General features: G+C 36.6%; 1 protein-coding gene across 6 annotated transcripts in view; it reads right to left on the bottom strand.

Annotated features, from left to right (window-relative positions):
- Positions 1 to 22,306, bottom strand: part of MTMR6 (myotubularin related protein 6) — a 50,002-nt gene that overhangs the window by 13,021 nt on the left and 14,675 nt on the right. For 3 of the 6 annotated variants that reach the window (XM_073228202.1, XM_073228155.1, XM_073228108.1), the window contains 9 exons: positions 12,347 to 12,463; positions 8,713 to 8,875; positions 7,441 to 7,598; positions 7,114 to 7,242; positions 4,446 to 4,580; positions 3,806 to 3,919; positions 2,335 to 2,467; positions 1,496 to 1,605; positions 954 to 1,079 (listed from right to left, as the gene is read on the bottom strand). In XM_073228202.1, coding sequence (XP_073084303.1) covers positions 954 to 1,079; positions 1,496 to 1,605; positions 2,335 to 2,467; positions 3,806 to 3,919; positions 4,446 to 4,580; positions 7,114 to 7,242; positions 7,441 to 7,598; positions 8,713 to 8,875; positions 12,347 to 12,463 — 1,185 coding nt within the window. The remainder of the gene's footprint in view (positions 1 to 953; positions 1,080 to 1,495; positions 1,606 to 2,334; positions 2,468 to 3,805; positions 3,920 to 4,445; positions 4,581 to 7,113; positions 7,243 to 7,440; positions 7,599 to 8,712; positions 8,876 to 12,346; positions 12,464 to 22,306) is intronic. The other 3 variants (XM_073228243.1, XM_073228220.1, XM_073228270.1) reach the window with 3 other exon arrangements.

Genomic DNA, 22,306 nt, shown 5'->3' on the forward strand with positions numbered 1-22,306 from the left:
AGTTCTCATTGTTCTATTTGCCTGGGAAGCTCTGATCAGTATCCCTGATCACTTATTACATGATTTCATTTGGATGTCTAGCAAAGAGTTAAAGCCAAATATTATTTACCTTTAAAATATTTAAATATTTAAAATAGTCCTTAAATATTAAAATATTTAAAGCAGGCAAACAAAATACTCCTTACCTTAACACTCTTCAAGGTAAGCTGAACATATTACCAGCACTTTCACTGGCCTGTCCCAGATTCAGTATGCTTGCACCACAAAATAATGGTGTTGAAAGGGACCTGGTGATGTTAAACCTTTCCTTGATTTAAGATGGCACTGCATTTTAATAATTCTAAACTAATGAATACTCTCTACCATCTCTTTATTTACTTTACTTACCAAGAGTTAAAATGTAAATTAGAAAACAGCAGCCAAGGCTTTAGCATCAAAAAGCAGAAAATCTACTCAGCCAGAAATTTAATCTGTAGACATAAAACATGCTACCCAACATGTAATTACAATCAACAAATGAAGGAGTTTTAAATAGAAAGTTTCCTCTAGAATATACTTTTAAGTATTCTTACTTATGCCTTGCTTTTACTGTATAACTTACAGTTGCTAGATAAAAATGAGGAAGAAAATACTGATAATGCAACATCAAGAAAAAAGACTTTTAAATCTACAACTTTTTGCCAAAGAGGTGGCACAAATGGAAATTAGTCTAACTCAAGGTTTCTCAGCCTCAGGACCACTGACATTTTGGGCAGATACCCCTCTGTTGTAGGGGCTGTTCCAAGCTTGACAGGAAATTTAACAGCATGATGAGCCTCTAGCAGCTAAATGTCAGTTGTCCCCCTTCCTTTAGATATAAAATCAAAACTGTCTCCTAATATTATCAAATGTTTCCTGGGGGGACAAAATCATTCCTATTTGAGTACCGTTGGTCTAGCCAAGTAACTCCTTACCATGAACCCTTTGACTGTCCTGTAGTAGGAATCCAGTAAGAGAGACCCAAGGGAGCAAACCTGGGAAGTCCTGTCCCAGCCATCAGAACAATGCACCAACACACTTGCACTTTCAACCACTATTGCCTGGAAAGAAAGATCACACACTTAGATTCTAGCAGAAGACACTTTAAAAAAACCAGTAACTTCTCTACTGACTCAAAAGCATTACTAGCCAAGTATTGCATTATAAAGAAGAGCTAGGACCACAGTGATAATGCTCTCACAGCATAATTTCCAGAAAAACAAGACAAAACACAACAAAAACACCAAGCAAACAAACAAAAAACAAAGACAACAATGCTGCTTCTAAGTGTTTGGGAATTTCTTTTGAAGTCCCTACATTAAGTGCTACATGGTATTTTTAAAGCTCAAATTAAAGTGAACCTCATCAGAGAGCAAGAGTTATCTGACTAGAAAAGAAACCAGCACCCAACAGAATAAATCCATTCCTTCCCAACCCTTATAAACCCCAAAACCAAATCTGGGCAACGAAGAGTTACTTTGGCTAAGAAGATCGCAGCATCCATGATGGCTTTGATATGGCGAAGCCATCCTGAGCTCTCCAAGCCAGAATAGAAATCATTGACAGAAAGCCCTTTGGTACCATTGACTAAAAAAGAGGAAAAAACATTTTAGTTAAAACAGGGCTTAGAGGCTCCACTTCTCCTAGTCAAGGTATTTTAGGTGAGTGAGTTGGGGAAGAAGAGAAGAGGACAAAATAAATAGGCAAGACTCTTTATAACTGAAAAGGTGCTATTAGAAGATCAATAATGCATTTTCTGGTACATTTTCCTGTCATTTCTTATGTTTAAAAAAAAAAGCTCCAATCTCCTTTCTTAAAAATTCTGCAGCACAAATAAATGTTCAACTAAAAATAGTCGATTTTAATTTTTAAAATTTTACACCATGACTGGAAAGGCACCTTAATATTTAAATGGAATATTATTATAAATTAATCTTCACCACACTGCCTAATCAAGAATCTAACAACAGCAATTTTTTATAGAACTACTAGAATTGTACTGTCCAATGCAGTACCACTACCTAAATATGGCTGATGAATACTTGAAATATGGGCTGTAAATGTAAAATACACACTAGTCAATTTCTAAGACTTACAGGAAAAAACAAAATATATCATTACTAATTTTTATACTGATTAATCTAACAATGTTAATAGATTAAATAGGTATTTTTTATTAAAATTAATTTCAACTATTTTACTTTTTTGAATGTGACAACTAGAAAATTTTAAACTACATAATTTAAAACTTTATAATATGCTAGCATTATATTTCTATTAGGCAAAGTGGCCTAGAAGAATAAGCAATAATCATACCTTCTAATAATTTCTGAAGGCTGGACCGCATGACATGAATATTTTCAATTCCAACAAACTGAAATCTAATATTAGAATAGTTGTCTTCATTTTCATAACCTTTCCCAGCTGCTCTGTTAGCCATTGCGTTCAGCTAAAATTTTAAATTTTAGAAATTTAGAGACAAATTGCTCTTATCTTTTAACTTAATTTACCAAAACACCAAGAAAACACAGAAATAAACTACATTTTAGCTAACAGAACTTAAAAAGAAACTCATCAAAAGTGAATATGCTACCATTTTTCAGTGAATAAAAATTTCATGTTATTAACAGTAAAGGATACCAGAGTAAAAACGTGATTGTTACATAACAGAAAGGTCAAACAAGAAGTCCCCCACAAATAATTCATGAAACTAATTCACTTATGTTTTAGTCAGTTTTCTATACATTTGCAATACTTTAAAATACAAAAAAATAAAGCAATATTTCCTATCTAATCCTAAATTATTCGGAGATGAGTGGAGGTGGGGAATTTTCCTTTTTACAGAATGAATTAGCTTCAGAACAAGCCTGGAGCACTTGATCATTCAGAAAGCCACAGGAACCCTGAAAATCAGGTCTCAAATACCTATCAGATTATTTGAGGTCTTCCATCATAAAGATTACTAGAAGCTGACACAGTATGTGACACAGCATGTAATCCCCTGGCCTGATACACCTCCAAGAACTGGGCCAAAAGTAAGCTGGTCTCTAAGGAGAAAACAGGCTGCCTGTAGGCTCACGGTCTTTGGTTATTAGATCAAATGCTATCAGAAGTTTGCTTAAGATTTGGCATGTTTAATTCTTTCTGATTAGAATTTCATATGGCAGATTATTATAATTTACTAAATATTCTTATGAATTTGAGTGAAACAGAACCTAAGTTGGAAGAAAAAGTAGCTTTTCATCCAAATCAGGGCCCAGGTCAGTAACAAGTACAGTTAGGCTGTATCTACTAAGAGTTCAATACTAAAATACTTCCACATTATTAATCCTTGAGTTTAACTAGTAAAACTTGAGTTAAATATAAGTAATATAACAAAACAATCAAGATATATTGTCTGTGTGGAAGTCAATTATACAAATAAGATAATTAGAGAAACAAATCACCCTCAGACCTCATATTCATCAAGTCTTACACTACAATCATCTTTTGTACCTAATATTACCTAAATATTGTTCAAACTAATTAATCCATCCAAATCATACAAAAAAAACTTTTCTTACAAGAGATAACAACCAATAGTTGACTTCTAAAGAAGTCTTTTCTTTTTAACAAAATAAATTATCAAATTATCAATTTCTAATTTTTAATACTTCTTAATTTACTCAAATTAATCATATCTTCTGTTCTCTCCCTTATATTCTGAGACTGTGTAACGATGAGAATTAGTTCTAAAACAGCTACCATTCCTTTCAACAAAGCTGCCTGAAATTGTGTTATCGCTCACTCGCTTTTTCTCATCGCTTTCTCTTATTTTCTCATCATTCCAGATCTTTGAAGAAATCCTCATTATAATTCTGCCAATGTCCTTTTGTGTAGGCCACCAGCTCTGCATGTGATGCTATAATAAAAGTTAAAAGTAATGTTAGCTATTACCATTGAGGATTACTTACTTTAGTTTCAGGACGCTATATGATTGGCTGTTTCACTGTGTTTTTGAAAAAAAAAGGGGAGGATTTTGACATTTGTGCCAATGATAAAAACTTAACCTTACATTATAGGTGCCTAAGAGAACGATTATTTTCTGCTCACTATTCACTACTTGTATCTCTTTAGTTCAGTGTATTCTAAGTTAACTATTTTCCTTGTTTTTTTAATATGTTAAATTCATTATTTTAAAAGTATTCTGCCAATTAAAAATTCCAACATACAGCAGAAGACATAAGAAATCACCATCTTGGGTTGCTGGTAAATTGGTCTCCTAAGTTGGTATTCCTTAAAAGATTGATTTCCTCAGTATCATTAGCCTCAGTTAACTTAAAACTACAATTCAGGTATGTTAAATATGGACAAATTGATCAACTCCTATTAATTAAAACAACAAAGATAATTAAACTAACAAAATGTACTGTATTCAAGATACATACTTTGGGCCTGGTATCCATGACATACATATAGTGATTAACTGGGTTGGCTTTACTAATGGACTCAAGCAAATGTTCATCTTCCAGGCACCTGGCACTGAATCCTGACAGAGGTTGACTACATCGACAAATGGCAGCCTAATTTTAAAAAGAGACAAAACAGATTATCCAAAGATCTCTAAAACATGTCTCAACAAAATGCTTAAAAGAAAAAAAGTTAAAATCAAGTATGCAATCTGTTTAAAAGTAGAAGGCATTAATTTTGAAGTCCTATTTGAATTTAACATGATTTTAATATCTAGATGTCGCTTAAGTTTTTCCAATATTCTCTTCTACTTAAGAAACCTAAAGGTCTCCTTACCTAGTCTGATGAAAAAATCTTCAGTCCTAAGAAGCAACACTTGGTTAATTCTCTATCATGTAACCTACCAAGACACTTGTAATTCTGTGCCTTAGATTAGAAGATACTTTCAAGAGATTATTCATAAATGGAGAACAGGATTTTTTCAAATAGTGACATTTCAACTTTTACTTTCCAAAGGTTTTCAGATCTAATTAGAAATCGGCAGTCTTTACATTGAGACATAAAATGAGAAAAATGAACTTCAATTCAAATTTGGATTAATCTATAGTCAATCTAAGAGGGTAAAAATACCTACAGAAATTAGTGAATGTCAGCTATTTACCACTGTTCATTCTTTTAAAAAAGTTGAAAAGATTTAGACCCATGTATTTTTTCTGCAATCTCATCCATACCAAATCCAACTTCACCCTTTTCAAGCATTCCAATACAGTATCATAAGGGAAAAAAGTGCATATAAATTCATATATTCGTACTTTCAAAACTCAACACAAAGTAAAACCATAAAAATGGAATAAAACAGAAGAAAATGAGGATTATCTTATAAATTCTTTTCAGATGTACTTTCTTAAGTTGAGCGATGAATATCTAGTTTCAGCCCAGCTTTCAAGAAAAATATATATAAACATGAGTGTGTCAAACAGAAGTCATAACCAGTCATAACTCCCTCTGAGTTTGTTATGAAGAACAGATTAGGAACTTCTGTTTTTTTAAACTTCTGCTCAAAAAGTAAACTTGTTTTTAAAAGTTTGTTTTTAAAACTTGTTTTAAACTTGAAAAGAAAGAAAGGGAAGAGAGGAGAGGAGAGGAGCTGGGATATAACTGAAAACAGGAGACCTGGCTGGATGTCTGTAAGGACTAGTTCAGGCTCCCGGAACCTCCCTCCCCCGGAACATCACATTTACTCTATGGGGAGGATTAACCCGAAGACGCTGGACAACAGGCACAGCTGTGGGTGGAAACGAAGCTCTTACCCGTGGAAAACAAGAAGCTTAAGTAAAGCCTATATAACAAAAGGTGCGGTCTTCCCATCTCTCCTCTCACACACATTAGGATGGAAATCAAAACCAAAAGAATCCAAAGATAGAGATCAGTCGTGCATACAAACACACTTCTAAACAGCTCTGTAGTACCTCACTTAGTTATTTATATATCAGATATTTGAAAGAAAAAAAACAAAAAAATAGACAAAAAGAAGGAACTCTAAGCAAACAGGTAACTAATTGTGGGGAGCACAATAAGTCTTTTTAAAAGTCCTTAACATCTTCAGAGAACTAAGTCATCACATCTAAGACCAGAAAACTGCCTAAGAAGTTCAGAAAATAGTAAAGTTCTTGGATTTGAACACTATTGCAAAATATAGGATCCAGGACATGGATTGGAGACACAGTTGAGGAAATCTTCCAGAAAATAGAGATGGAAAATAGGTAAAATTAAAATGGAGGTTTTGCAAGGAAGCCCTCTTGTTAACTAACACACACACAACAGCACAAAGAAAACAGAAGAGACTAAGTTACCAAAGAAATAGAGAAGCAACTTCCTGCAACTTAGACCTGAGTTTCCAAACAGGCACATCACTGTGAAATTTCAGAACACTAGGGGAAAGAGAGCTTCCCAAAGAAAAATGCCAGGTCACAAAGAATTGGGAGTCAGCAATGGCATCGACCTCCTCAACCTACTAGCTGTGAGATACAACAGTGATTTATCCTCTCTGAACTACAATTTCACCATTTGAAAGTTACAGGTAATTAGCAGTCTACTTTATAATATCTTATGACTGTTTCATGCATATAAAGCATCTAACCTATAGTACCCCCAGGCCTCAAAGGTAAATTTTACTATAATGAGCAATCCCTACCACAGCATCATATAAAGATGCCTCTCCTACTTCATATTGCAAAATCCGTATGATCTGGGAGCCTGCTATTGAAACGGGAGCCTAAAATACCCTTGGGTCGCTCTCTTTTCTCAACAGTTAGCTTGTCAAAACTACTTGGTTTTCCCAAATACAAGCAAGATCAAGAGAACCACAGGAAAGTTTCCCATAATTTTCAAGTCACCACTAGAAAGAAGAAATGAATGAAGGCAGGTGGCTGAGGGGGGTAAAAAGAAAGATGACAAGTATGAAAGTTTCTATATTTCAGGGTAATACAGTTTTAAAATTTCAAAAATGTAATTAAATGAAAAGCCAGCATTGCTCTACCAGCAACATTATAATGACCTCTTAATGTAAACATGAGGATTCTTTTGGATACACCTGAAGAGAAGTTATACCACATTTGTAAAATTAACAAAAGAAAAGTTTCCTACCTCCTTATTTTTATGATAGTAGGAAAGAACTGGGAATCTGCCTTTGCTCCGGAACTTGGAGCTACCAACAATGATTGGTTTGCTTGCTATTCGGGGAACATAAAGTTCCCTGGGGTAAGTTTCACAAATCTGTAAAAGTCAAATAAAACATAATCATTCTATTCAATAGTTCATAACCCACGAAGTTAAAAACCACCTTTAAAAACCTTTAAAACTTATTAAATGCAAGAACAATAAACAGCAATACATAGACAACTTGTTACCATGACACGTTCTCACTTTCTGGTACTAATATTTTCTGAATTTCTCTAAGAGATTGCTAGTTACCTTGTACTCTCGATTGGCATCAGATAACTGCCAGTTTGAATTTGCCACTCCCATCCTCTTATATTCTTCACCAAGGTCAATGAGTTGCCAACCTCGCAGTCGTTCTGAGTCATTTTGTTTGGGATTGTAAGAGAACGCGTAGAGATCTTCATATTTTGCTATAGTAAACAAAATACATAAATGCTGAAGTATAATTTACAGAACTTAATACATTACAAATAGAAGTAGTTTTTTAGTTTTATCCCTCCCATTTTTCTTAATTTCCAAGAGATGGCTAATACTTTAACATATTTATTTTCTTGGTTCTTTGACTATATCTAAAGACACACCTACCAATCTGAGATTCAATTTATATCATCAGTAAAAGCTAGGAAATAATAGTTGGACTTACACATTAAATTCTCTATGGCAATATTTCCTTTTCTTAAAAGTAAAATTTTAAGGACACAAATGGACACTTCCCACCCACAATTTTCCCAAAAGAGATTAAAACAGAAAGACTAATGCTAAAATGAAAAAGTAGAGGTAACACATAAACAGGAATTTGTACATACATTCCTATAGATGGTGTTGACCAAAAACAGCAATGGTTGCCCAGAGCTCCAGAATGCTCTTACTTCTGAATAAGAGAGAGCCCTGAAGTCTCAGAAACATCTTTACTGTAAGTTCTGGCTTAACTTGGGACAAAAGGGATAAATGTTACAGGTGTTAAGTGTTAGGTAAGAAGAGTGAATACAGACCCACGCCTAACCACTGAAACAGGTGTTCAACAAGAAATTAACATTCAGTAACTATGTGCTTTGTCTCCCTGGAGAGATCTACATAACTCAAGTCATGCTGGGGGAAGTGAAGCTTCAGTATCTCCATGTCTCCCTTGACCAAAATAGGGTTCACACTCTCCCTCTGCTCAACTCCCTTATGTGCCACTCTAGTCAATTAAATATATTAGTTACACTGCTTCCATGGGAGCTTGACCTTCTTTAACTTTCTGTTTAGTAATCAATTTCCAAGTCAGTCTCTTTGGGTGTGGGTTACCCACTTTCAAAAAAAGGTGTGCTGCTGGCTATCAGCAAACTTTACAAACACTAACATAAATCTATGGTTTTTAAGTCCTATACTATAAATGCTTTGCTTTTTCCTTACTGTTGCCCTTTCTTTAGAAACCATTCTTACAATTCAGGTCAGAATTCTAATTATTTCCAGAACAAATAAAGTATCTTCAATAATACATCTCAAACTGAGCAAGTAAACTTTGGTGTCTAGGAATAGTACCTTGTTTTGACAGTTGTAGCAAAGAATTGTAAATATCATGACAATCTCTTTCTCTGGGAACAATGAAATGCACAATCCTGAAGTTTTTGCACTGAATCACAAGTGGGCATCCAGAAGTAGTCAAGGCCAGTTTCTCTACTGAGGCAATGTGGTGGTGTAATATCTACAGCATGAAAAAGACATTTGATCATCATCACAAAAAAGCACTAAATACATTATTCTCTTCGGAGTGCATCAATGTTAGAAATGCCCTCTTCATATAAAGTCTCAAATGTTACACACTATATACTCAAACTCAGAATTTTTAAATAAATGAATGCCCAAGCCAGATACATGCTGATACTTCCTCCATCAGTCTCATCATTCTACATATGCAATACATCATCAAACCCCAAGAGCTGCTGCTCCTAAATATCTCTGTAACCTACCTCTCTCTATCTCTACTGTCACTCTCCTAGTTGCAATGCTGCCATTGCTTCTCACCTAAATAACCAAATAGCCTCCTAAATGCTCTCTCTATATCTACTCTTGACCCCCTCTATTTTCTACAAGGTAGGAGAACGCAATTAAAAAAAGGCAATCTAGTCAAGTTATTTCCCACCTCTACAGCCTCATTCCAAGTCCCTGGCCACATCACTAAGCTCTAGTGGCAACAGCCTTCTCTGACTCCTCAAATGTGCCAAGCTCCTTTACATACTCTGAGTTGCTCCTACCAACTGGGATATTGTAGCTCCACCTCTTCCCCTAGGAATGCCTAGTATCATTTTTGGCCTTTGCTTAAAACTAAGCACCAAGAAGTATTATTTCTAATTACTTCTAGGCTAAATAAAGTATCTTTGATAATCCAGCTCAAAATTACAACCTGACAACCCCCGTGGCCTTTCCCAATAAGTTAGGTCCCCTCCATTTTCTTACCTCGTATCAACCAATACTTTTCCTTTGTAGCACATAGTACACAAACAATTTGTTCTACAGTGAATGTCTATTTCTCCAACTAGATTTTGGGAACTTCATAAGGAATAATACTGTAGCTAAGCAGAACACTATTATATCTCCAGCACCTAACACAGTACCTGAGGCATTATAATGACCCTCTTCAAATAAAAAATATTTTCAAATGTTATATATTACTCATCAAACTTAAACTTTGACCAAGCCAGAAATAGCTGTTACTGCTGATACCCCATCGCAACAAATGTTTACCGAATGAACACAAAGTCCTACAATAAACTCAATACTTGATGCTATCTTGAATATACGATTATCATTCTCACCTGTTATCTATAATATTCTGTTTGCTACTAAAAAGCTTTCCTTTTCTCAATACCATTCCTACTAATTTAAAATACTTATAGAAAACTTTTCTGTAAAATAAAGGATCTTAGTCATAACAGGTTACTGAATAAGTCAATCAATGCAAGAAATAAATTCATCCTGAATTAATCTAAAAATTTAACATAAATTCCAGTAAAAAATTCCAACTATTTTTGTTTTTGTGGGTTTTTTTGTGGCAAGGTGAGAGACAGATGGTTATTTGTATCATATAAAATCATTATATGTTAATATTATTGTTATATTAATTATATTAAATCTAAAGTTCACATGTGCAATTAAATACATAAAATAATCAAGAAAAGCTTGAAAAAAGAGGACTGAGAGAGAGAGAAGAACTTGTCCTGGGGAAATTAAGAGTATATAAAATATAAACAATTTAACACACAGTACACATATATAGCCCATAGTTATGTGTTAGCAATATTACAGTGTTAGCACGATTAACAATGATATTAGTAGGCCTGTGCCAAGTCACTCAAAATGATCTAAATAGAGACTAAGAGAAAGTAAGCTACTATAATATTTTATCACTGTTATGATCCCAATTAACACCCAGAATGATCTTCAGTAAGAGGATGAAGGGACCTGGCTCTATCACTAACTGGTTATGTGATCCTGAAAAAATAATCACCTGTAAAATGAGAAAAAAAGATTAAAAAGTAAGGGCCCTTTCAGACCTAAAATGTTCATTCTAATGGATCTAGTATACTAAACAGACTTAATTCAGGGGAGACACACAGGACTATACTAATAAGGCAAGACAACAGAAGAGACAAGAACAACAGATATCTTTTAGCTGCCCCCAAAACTACAATCCCAACATCTAAAGGAATAGCCATATGGGACACTTTTGTTTGTATCTCTAGGACGGACAGCATACAGAGAAGACAGTAAGGCAAGCAGACAATGTGGATGATAATATGACTAACGACTGTGCAAGGCCCTGCGAGGTGAAACTTCTGGCAGTTCCTGGGCAAACAATGGATGGGGAAGAGACCAGTGCCTCTAGAGAAAACACGTTCCCCAAGATCAATCACCCAGTAAGTATCTTAACTTACTTATTACAATCTCATATCAATTGGATGGCCTTCCTGGGGAAATCAAAAGAGAACAAAGAGAGATATGAAGACTTAATATGAAGCTATAGTCAGTAAAACAGTATGCTGTTGGTACAGTGTAATCAATACACCAAAGAACACGGAACTCAAAAGACCCTCAGTTTATTTATGACAGTTGATATTAGACATTAATAGAATGAAACTATCAGTAAATGGTGCCAGTTATCCATATGAAAAAAAAATAAAGATGAATCCCTATGTCATATATCCAGTAAAATATATCCCAGATTTATTAGCAACTTATACTTATAATAGAAAATATGTAAGATTTCAAAGAAAATACAAAACAATCTTTATGATCCTAGGATTCCTTAAACAAGTCACAAAATAACATAAACCATAACAGAAAAAATAAAAATCTACTGCAATAAAATTTTAAACTTTAATTAAAATACATATACACAAGACAAGCCACACACTGGGAGAAGTCATCTACAACACATACACCTGATAAAACATTAAAAACCAGAACTCATATAAAATCAGTAAAAGGACAAACAACCCAATAAAATAACAAAGGAAATCTAAAGGCAAAAATATCTGAAAGGCTGATTTCCTTGGAATAAGCTAATTAAAATCATAGCTGCACATCCATCAGATAAGCAAAAATTTTAAAGTTGACAATATCAGTATTACTGGGGGTGGAGAACACTGTATCACACTCTCCTGAGAATATTCTGAAATAAGTATTTTAGAGACATGATATATACTTAGCAATGTTGAATATGCACTTATCTAAGATTGAGTAATTTTATTCCCAGGCAAATACCTCAGAGAAACTCTGGCACATACACAGGAAGAAACAAAGGCCAACTACCCATTACTGAATTGTCTGTACTAGCAGAAAAAAAAACACTCTAATTGTAATCTAGTATAAAAATTCTGTGGAATACGCTGGTTAATCTGTTAATATGCACATATATCATTTAGATTTTTAAAAATTAAAAGGAAAAAGTATGTATTCTGTAGTTATTTATTCGATAGTCTCCGGTGTCCTACAAAAGAATCCCATATCCCTGTATCACTGTTTTATTAGGGAGGGTAGAAGTGATTGGGTGACTGAAAAATTTTTGGTTGCAACATTAACCAATGACTAAAACTGTACATATTTAAAATAAAACACAGCAATAGTTCAAGTCCATTACTGTAACTCCAGTAAACAGTACAGCAGGGTCCCTTACCCAGGTTTCTCTCTGATGAGAGTCTATAAAGAACAGATGTGTGGCCGTGAGATACAATGTTCCTGTTAATGCTTTGTTGCTGGTACTGAATCGGTCAAGTAATTTCACTTGCTCAACCTGAAGAAGAAAAAGATGTTATTTCTTATTTCACAAGTTGTATAAATTCTTTTTCTGTTGTCCCAGGATTTAAATTTACCATTTTCAAATATTTTCCTCCTTCTGTTCAAACACATGAGTTTATTTAACGTTGAATGTTATATTTTGTATCTCTTGGGGACTGTATAAGCCATAAACACAGGTAGTCTTTACAGTTACAAATATAAGAGCTCTGTAAATACTATTAGGACACATATTAAGGGGAATAGGAAAAGAGTGTGGTACAAATAAGCAAAAACATCTTTTACATCCAAGAGTCAACATATTATATTTAAAGCTAGCAAGTCAAGAAATAAATACATAAGGCTATTAGCTATAGTCCTCGAAGTGAACTCCCGGAAAAATTAAATCAGGAAACAGTTAAATATTTGCAAACTTCAATTTAATCTCTGCATTCTCCTCACTACTCCACCCAGGAAAATGTTGTGTGTCCAGCTCAGTGCTTTTATTCATACTGTTCTCCCTTCCTAAAATAGTCCCTTCTGCTTAGCTAAGGGCTAAGCATTCTTCAAGGCTCCCTGTCGCCCCGTCTCCTACCAGGAAGCCTTCTCAGAAAATTAATTAGTTACTTAATGTCTTAGCTTTGCTTTGTGTTTCTTCCTGGCGCTCAACTCCGTGGTAGATTATGTCATCTGCTGCTTCTGCGACCTCTGGTGGCTGAGGCAGTGAAGTACGTGGTACATATTTATTAATAGACACACACACACACAGACACACACACACACACACACACACACACACACACACACACACACACACACACACACACACACACACACACACACACACACACACACGAGGATGCCACAGAAGAGTGGGGTTGGAGTTGGCCAAGAATGCACGGCAGACTATTGTATTTTGAAAGGTAATATTTATTGCTATCCATTCTTAAAGGGGGCGGCAGGGGTGGTAATGGTAATTTACCAACTTACAGTTCTTTATTTTAATTTTACATTTAAATTTTAACTTATTTGAACAGGAGCTGTTTATAAGTAAAAAAAAGTATAAAGTTAGGAAATTAAATTTGTTTGTGGCAGGAGACAATTAGCCTTTTAAGTGCCCTTAACATAATTCCCCTTAATATGTGTGCTAATAGTTTTTAAACTGTATGTCTTCAAAACCAGACTAATTATCTCATTAATTCTGTACTTTCCCTTACATATATTTTCCTTTCCCTTACTAAAACTGAAGAAAGTAATGCCCCCATTATGAAATTATGATTTCCAAAATAATCAATAACTACCACTTAAAAGGCTAATTGTCTCCTGCCACAAATTTAATTTCCTAACTCCATAGATTTTTTACTTATAAACAGCACCTGTTCAAATAAGTTAAAATTTAAATGTAAAATTAAAACATTTGTTTTAATTCTTCATGAAGTTTTTTAATCTGTGGATTTAAAAAAGACCATAAATATTTGTTATCCTCCAATCATATGCCTTAAGTAATAATTTCTCTTTTAAGGCCACACAATTATCTACATACAAATCACATCATTTTCATTTAGATTTCAACGCTCTTTTGTCCATTCCCTATTTGTTACTATTGTTCTTAGGACTCCATTCTCACAGGCAATTTTATCCACTGACATTGTTTTAGCCTCTATATACAACTTTATTTGCATGCGGATACAAAACTCTATTTGTATGGGGAAGGACACACTGTCCTTTAAGACAACAGGAAAACTTCCTTCTCATAGACCTGAATGAAGATTTCTCTTGGAGGTTAATATTTATTTCACTGGTCAGGAGCATTTCTTCCTCAAATAAAAATCTAACTTCATTACACCACACACTTCTAATCAAATCTTAAATTTAAAACAGTGAGATCAACTACCATTTCCTCCTCTTCAATTGTGCTAGTTGGCTAAAGGGACACTACAACCAACAGCAATTACCATAACATAAATCTCATCTGCCTTATTTCCTGAAGCGATTAAAACAAAGTGTTAACACTAAAGAAAATGAATGAATATATATGGAAATAAAAGTGATCATAAAGTATCAAAACTACTCAGGCAACCAATTTGTGCCAGCATCATTCTGCAGCACTTCGGCTACTCAGAGAAGATCTAAAAAGTATACTGGCAAGCAGTTTAAAGGGAGGGGCTAGATCTTGTTTTACTACCTTTTATGTAATTACATAGTAAAATTCTTTTAAATCCACATGAATTTTTTAATCTGTGGATTTTTAAAAGGCCATAAATATTTGTTATCCTACAATCATATGCCTTAAGTAATAATTTCTCTTTTAAGGCCACACAATTCTCTACATACAAATCACATCATTTTCATTTGAATTTCAACCCTCTTTTGTCCATTCCCTATTTGTTACTATTGTTCTTAGGATTCCATTCTCACAGGCAATTTTATCCACTGACATTGTTTTAGCCTCTATATTAAGGGCTCCCGAAATGAAATGCCCAGCTCTGATCTCTCCTGAGTTCACACTGTCTGCTATACATAGAACAATACTAATTCCTGATATAGTATTGAGGTCTTGTTATATGTCCAGTATTTTGATAAGTGCTTAAATTAACAAATTATTTCACAGCTCCTGTGTGGTAAGAACTATTACTATCCCCATAAAAACTGAGACTTAGAGAAGTTAGTTAAATGTCCCAACATCACACAGCTAGTAACAGCTATTAAATGGAGTAGCAGAGGCATAACCCTATGTCACAGGTCTCACTCCTGAGCGGGGACACCTTCCCACCACGCTATCCTGCTCTGCTTGGATGTCTTTAGAGTCATACTGAAAACAAAAATGATTTCCCCTCTCCCCTCGTAAATATGTTCCTAATTCTGTATTTCTGAGTTAATGTTACTCTATCCTTACTCACACTAGAAATCTGGGAGTCATCTTATGACTTCTTAACCCCAATATCCAAACACCAATTCCTGTCAATTTTAGTCTCAGCATTTTAAAAATCTGCCTCTTCCACCACTATTAAGGTAATTCCTACACTATAATGAAAGCATTCATTCATATTCCAGCACAAGGACTATGTCTAATTTACGTTTGAATACCTAAAGGCTAGTATAGCATGTGACACAATAAACAGCTGCTGAACTACAGTGGAGTTAAGCAAATAATCCAGTTTCATTCTCTAAGATGTAGCTGTCCAGTTTTCCCAGTACCAGCCGTTGAAGAGGCTGTCTTTTCTCTAATGTATATTCATGGCTCCTTTATCGTATATTAATCGACCATATATGTGTGAGTTTCTATCTGGACTCTGCCACAGAGAAATTTCCCATGAGGGAAAAACAGAAGGTGCACACATTTAGCAGTAGTCTCCTTTGCTGAAATCATCCAAGGGATTTATTAAATATAATTCTTCTTTATAACACTGTACTGTCCCGTATTTCTCTCTGCCACCTTTTCCCTACACAGCAGGGTTCACCTCATTCAGTAATTTCTGAATAAAGGAACAAACTTACAGTACACAAACTACTAATAGAGCAGTCAGGTATAGTTCAGCTTTTTTTTTTTTTTAATACATGTATGGACTCTCGGTCCTCTATTCCCACCCCACTACCCTATTAGTCAGGGTCAATCTTCCTCTAGAACAGTATAGCACTACATATTTCCTTCTGGTGTGGTGTCTACCAAGACTGGAAATACAGGTTGAAAATACTCTTTCGAACACTCTAAGACTATTTCTTTTTTTTAAAATTTTCTCCCCGTGCCCTCCCCACACTATACATGCTAATTGTAATGCCCTCTTTCTTTTTCCCCACCCTTACCCCTCCCTTCCCACCCATCATCCCCAGTCCCTTTCCCTTTGGTAACTATTAGTCCATTCTTGGGTTCTGTGATTCTGCTGCTGTTTCGTTCCTTCAGTTTTCCTTTGTTCTTATACTCCACATATGAGTGAAATTCTTTGGTACTTGTCTTTCTCTGCCTGGCTTATTTCACTGAGCATAATACCCTCTAGCTCCATCCATGTTGTTGCGAATGGTAGGATCTGTTTTTTTCTTATGGCTGCAGAATATTCCATTGTGTATATGTACCACATCTCCTTTATCCATTCATATAATGATGGACATTTAGATTGCTTCCATATCTTGACTATTGTAAACAGAACAGCAATAAACATAGGGGTGCATCTGTCTTTTTCAAACTGGAGTGCTGCATTCTTAGGGTAAATTCCTAGAAATGGAATTCCTGGGTCAAATGATATTTCTATTTTGAGCATTCTAAAGAACCTACATACTGCTTTCCACAATGGTTGAACTAATTTACATTCCCACCAGCAGTGTCGGAGGGTTCCCCTTTGTCCACACCCTCGCCAACATTTGTTGTTGTTTGTCTTTTCGATGATGGCGATCCTTACTGGTGTGAGGTGATATCTCATTGTGGTTTTAATTTGCATTTTTCGGATGATTAGCGATGTGGAGCATCTTTTCATGTGCCTGTTGGCCATCTGGAATTCTTCTTTAGAGAACTGTCTATTCATCTCCTCTGCCCATTTTTTAATTGGATTATTTGCTTTTTGTTTGTTGAGGTGTGTGAGCTCTTTATATATTTTGGATGTCAATCCTTTATCACATCTGTCATTTATGAATATATTCTCCCATACTGTAGGATACCTTTTTGTTCTATTGATGGTGTCCTTTGCTGTACAGAAGCTTTCTAGCTTGATAATAGTTCCACTTGTTCATTTTTGCCTTTGTTTCCCTTGCCTGGGGAGATATGTTCATGAAGAAGTCACTCGTGTTTATGTCCATGAGATTTTTGCCTATGTTTTCTTCTAAGAGTTTTATGGTTTCATGACTTACATTCAGGTCTTTGATCCATTTGGAGTTTACTTTTGTGTATGGGGCTAGACAGTGATCCAGTTTCATTCTCTTACATGTAGCTGTCCAGTTTTGCCAGCACCATCTGTTGAAGAGACTGTCCTTTCCCCATAGTGTGTCCATTTATCGTATATGGACTCCTTTATCGTATATTAATTGGCATTTTATGTTTGGGTTAATGTCTGGAGTCTCAAATCTGTTCCACTGGTCTGTGGCTCAATTCTTGTGCCAATACCAAATTGTCTTGCTTACTGTGGCTTTGTAGTAGAGCTTGAAGTTGAGGAGCTAGATCCCCCCGACTTTATTCTTCCTTCTCAGGATTGCTTTGCCTATTCGGGGGTCTTTGGCGGTTCCATATGAATTTTTGAACTATTTGTTCCAGTTCATTAAAGAATGTTGTTGGTAATTTGATAGGGATTGCATCGAATCTTGCTTTGGGCAGGATGGCCATTTTGATGATATTGATTCTTCCCAGCCATGAGATGGGATGAGTTTCCATTTGTTAGTGTCCTCTTTAATTTCTCTTAAGAGTGTCTTATAGTTTTCAGGGTATAGCTCTTTCACTTCCTTGGTTAGGTTTATTCCTAGGTATTTTATTCTTTTTGATGCTATTGTGAATGGAATTGTTTTCCTGATTTCTCTTTCTATTAGTTCATTGTTAGTGTATAGAAAAGCCACAGATTTCTGTGTGTTAATTTTGTATCCTGCAACTTTGCTGAATTCTGATATTAGTTCTAGTAGTTTTGGAGTGGAGTCTTTACAGTTTTTTATGTACAATATCATGTCATCTGCAAATAGTGACAGTTTGACTTCTTCTTTACCAATCTGGATTCCTTGTATTTCTTTGTTTTGTCTGATTGCCGTGGCTAAGACCTCCAGTACTATGTTGAATAACAGTGGGGAGAGTGGGCATCCCTGTCTTGTTCCCAATCTCAGAGGAAAAGCTTTCAGCCTCTCACTGTTCAGTATGATGTTAGCTATGGGTTTATCATATATGGCCTTTACTATGTTGAAGTACTTCCCCCCTCTATGCCCATTTTGTTGAGAGGTGAGAGTTTTTATCATGAACGGATGTTGAATTTTGTCGAATGCTTTTTCAGCATCTATGGAGATGATCATGTGGTTTTTGTCTTTCTTTTTCTTGATGTGGTGGATGATGTTGATGGATTTTCGAATGTTGTACCATCCTTGCATCCCTGGGATGAATCCCACTTGGTCGTAGTGTATGATCCTTTTGGTATACTTTTGAATTTGGTTTGCTAATGTTTTATTAAGTATTTTTGTATCTACATTCATCAGGGATATTGGTCTGTAGTTTTTTTTTTGGTGGGGTCTTTGCCTGGTTTTGGTATTAGGGTGATGTTGGCTTCATAGAATGAGTTTGGGAGTATTCTCTCATCTTCTATTTTTTGGAACACTTTAAGGAGAATGGGTATTATGTCTTCTCTGTGTGTCTGATAAAATTCCGAGGTAAATCCGTCCGGCCCCGGGTTTTTGTTCTTGGGCAGTTTTTTGATTACCGTTTCAATTTCTTTGCTCGTAATTGGTTTAACTTTTGTGTTTCTTCCTTGGTCAGTCTTGGGAGGTTGTATTTTTCTAGGAAGTTGTCCATTTCTTCTAGGTTTTCCAGCTTGTTGGCATATAGGTTTTCATAGTAGTCTTTAATAATTCTTTGTATTTCTGTGGAGTCTGTCGTGATTTTTCCATTCTCATTTCTGATTATGTTGATTTGTGTTCACTCTCTTTTTCTCTTAATAAGTTTGGCTAGAGGCTTATCTATTTTGTTTATTTTCTCAAAGAACCAGCTCTCGGTTTCATTGATTTTTTCTATTGTTTTATTCTTCTCAATTTTGTTTATTTCTTCTCTGATCTTTATTATGTCCCTCCTTCTGCTGACTTTAGGCCTCTTTTGTTCTTCTTTTTCCAGTTTCGATAATTGTGATGTTAGACTATTCATTTGGGATTGTTCTTCCTTCTTCAGGTGTGCCTGGATTGCTATATACTTTCCTCTTAGGACTGCTTTTGCTGCGTCCCACAGAAGTTGGGGCTTTGTGTTTTTGTTGTCATTTGTTTCTACATATTCCTTGATCTCTATTTTAATTTGTTTGTTGATCCATTGATTATATAGGAGCATGTTGTTAAGCCTCCATGTGTTTGTAAGCCTTTTTGTTTTCTTTGTAGAATTTATTTCTACTTTTATACCTTTGTGGTCTGAAAAATTGGTGGTAGAATTTCAATATTTTGGATTTTGCTGAGGCTCTTTTTGTGGGCTAGTATGTGGTCTATTTTGGAGAATGTTCCATGTGCACTTAAGAAGAATGTATATCCTGTTGCTTTTGGATGTAGAGTTCTATAGATGTCTATTAGGTCCATCTGTTCTAGTGGGTTGTTCAGTTCTTCTCTGTCCTTACTTATTTTCTGCCCACTGGATCTAACTTTTGGGGTGAGTGGTGTGTTGAAGTCTCCTAAAATGAATGCATTGCAGTCTATTTCCCCCTTTTGTTCTATTAGTATTTGTTTCACATATGCTGGTGCTCCTGTGTTGGGTGCATATATATTTAGAATGGTTATATCCTCTTATTGGACTGAGCCCTTTATCATTATGTAGTGTCCTTCTTTATCTCTTGTTACTTTCTTTTTTTTGAAGTCTATTTTGTCTGATATTAGTACTGCAAACCCTGCTTTCTTCTTGCTGTTGTTTGCCTGAAATATGTTTTTCCATCCCTTGACTTTTAGTCTGTACATGTCTTTGGGTTTGAGGTGAGTTTCTTGTAAGCAGCATATAGATGGGTCTTGCTTTTTTATCCATTCTATTACTCTGTGTCTTTTGATTGGTGCATTAAGTCCATTTACATTTAGGGTGACTACTGAAAGATATGTACTTATTGCCATTGCAGGCTTTAAATTCGTGGTTACCAAAGGTTCAAGGTTAGCCTCTTTAGTATCTTACCTCCTAACTTAGCTCACTTATTGAGCTGTTGTATACACTGTCTGGAGATTCTTTTCTTCTCTCCCTTCTTATTCCTCCTTCTCCATTCTTCATATGTTGTAAGTTTTGTTCTGTGCTCTTTCTAGGAGTGCTCCCATCTAGAGCAGTCCCTGTAGGATGCCCTGTAGAGGTGGTTTGTGGGAAGCAAATTCCCTCAGCTTTTGCTTCTCTGGGAATTGTTTAAACCCACCATCATATTTAAATGATAGTCGTGCTGGATACAGTATCCTTGGTTCAAGGCCCTTCTGTTTCATTGCATTAAGTATATCATGCCATTCTCTTCTGGCCTGTAGGGTTTCTGTCGAGAAGTCTGATGTTAGCCTGATGGGTTTTCCTTTATAGGTGACCTTTTTCTCTCTAGCTGCCTTTAAAACTCTTTCCTTGTCCTTGATCTTTGCCATTTTAATTATTATGTGTCTTGGTGTTGTCCTCTTTGGGTCCCTTCTGTTGGGAGTTGTGTGTGCTTCCGTAGTCTGAGCAACTATTTTCTCCCCCAGTTTGGGGAAGTTCTCAGCAATTATTTCTTCAAAGACACTTCCTATCCCTTTTTCTCTCTCTTCTTCCTCTGGTACCCCTATAATGCAGATATTGATCCTTTTTGGATTGGTCACACAGTTCTCTTAATATTGTTTCATTCCTGGATATCCTTTTATCTCACTCTGCATCAGCTTCTATGCATTCCTGTTCTCTGGTTTCTATTCCATCAATGGCCTCTTGCATCTTATCCATTCTGCTTATAAATCCTTCCAGAGTTTGTTTCACTTCTGTAATCTCCCTCCGGATGTCTGTAATCTCCCTCCGGACTTCATCCCTTAGCTCTTCCATATTTCTCTGCAGCTCTGTCAGCATGTCTATGATTTTTATTTTGAATTCTTTTTCAGGGATACTGGTTAGGTCTGCCTCTGCAGATCCTTTCTCAGGTGTTGTTTGAACTATCTTGGACTGGACTACGTTTTTTTGCCCTTTCATGGTGATAGCGGTGGCTGTAGGCAGGTTGTGGGTGTGTCAGCTGGGAGAAGAAAGTCCTTTCCTGCTTGCTGGATGCCTTGCCCTTCTCTGCTGCCTGTGTCGGTTACCCGCAATCCTGGAGAAGCCACCGGGTTAGTCCCAAGCTGCTGTGGGCGGGGTCTCCGTCAGAGCAGTGCGGAGCCCTGTGCAGAGTGGCAGGCATGCCAGGTGCGCTCCTCTGTGCCAGCAGCACCGCTGCCGGGCAGCTGTGTGGCAGCAGCGGCCTTTGGGGCTGGCCCGGGTGGCTGTGCGTTGGGCTGGGATTCCAATCAGCTGCTAGGAGCACGCCTGTTCCCTCTGGCTCCGCTGCAGGTGCACATGGTGCTCTCCTGCATAGGCCTCTACTGGGCTCCTCTGGTTTCACTGCCGCCAGTGCGTACGAGCTGCACCCAGGCTGTTCGGTTGCGCCACTGCGGGCTTGCACAAGCCTCACTTGGTCCCGTCTGGCGCTGCTGGTGCACGGATCTGCTCCAGGTCCCTTCCGGCGCTGCCATCCCCGGCACGCGCTGCCACTCTCCCGCTACTGGGCCGGTGTATCGGGGTCCGCAGCAGTTGGAGGAACGACTGGCAGGCTGCTTAGTGCCGTGAGGTGCTTCAGAGCTGCACTGCCTCCCCGGGGTTTAGGGAGCCTAAGTTTCCCCAGGATTCCCAGCTGCTGGCTATGTGTGCTACGACAACTTCGTCCAGATATGGGGTCCCTGTCTCTTTAAGACTTGCAGAACGCACTCACTTTTCTTTTTCTCAGGGGTGCCGGTTGCGGGGACCTGCCCACAGGTTTTGCTTTTCCATTTCTCTAATATCCAGCACCCCGTGCACCTCTGCGTTCTGGGTGTGGATTTCTAGAACTGTTTATTTAGCAGTCCTGGGCTTTCACTCCCTCCCCATTCCGACTCCTTTCTTCCCCCTGGATTTTGGGGTGGGGGAGCATTCGGGTCCAGCCTGGCCGCGGCTTGTATCTTACCCTCTTCGTGTGATGTTCAGTTCTGACAGATGTAGATGTATCCTGGC

Source organism: Manis javanica, chromosome 1 (genome assembly GCF_040802235.1).
Source record: "Manis javanica isolate MJ-LG chromosome 1, MJ_LKY, whole genome shotgun sequence".
NCBI classification, from domain to species: domain Eukaryota; kingdom Metazoa; phylum Chordata; class Mammalia; order Pholidota; family Manidae; genus Manis; species Manis javanica.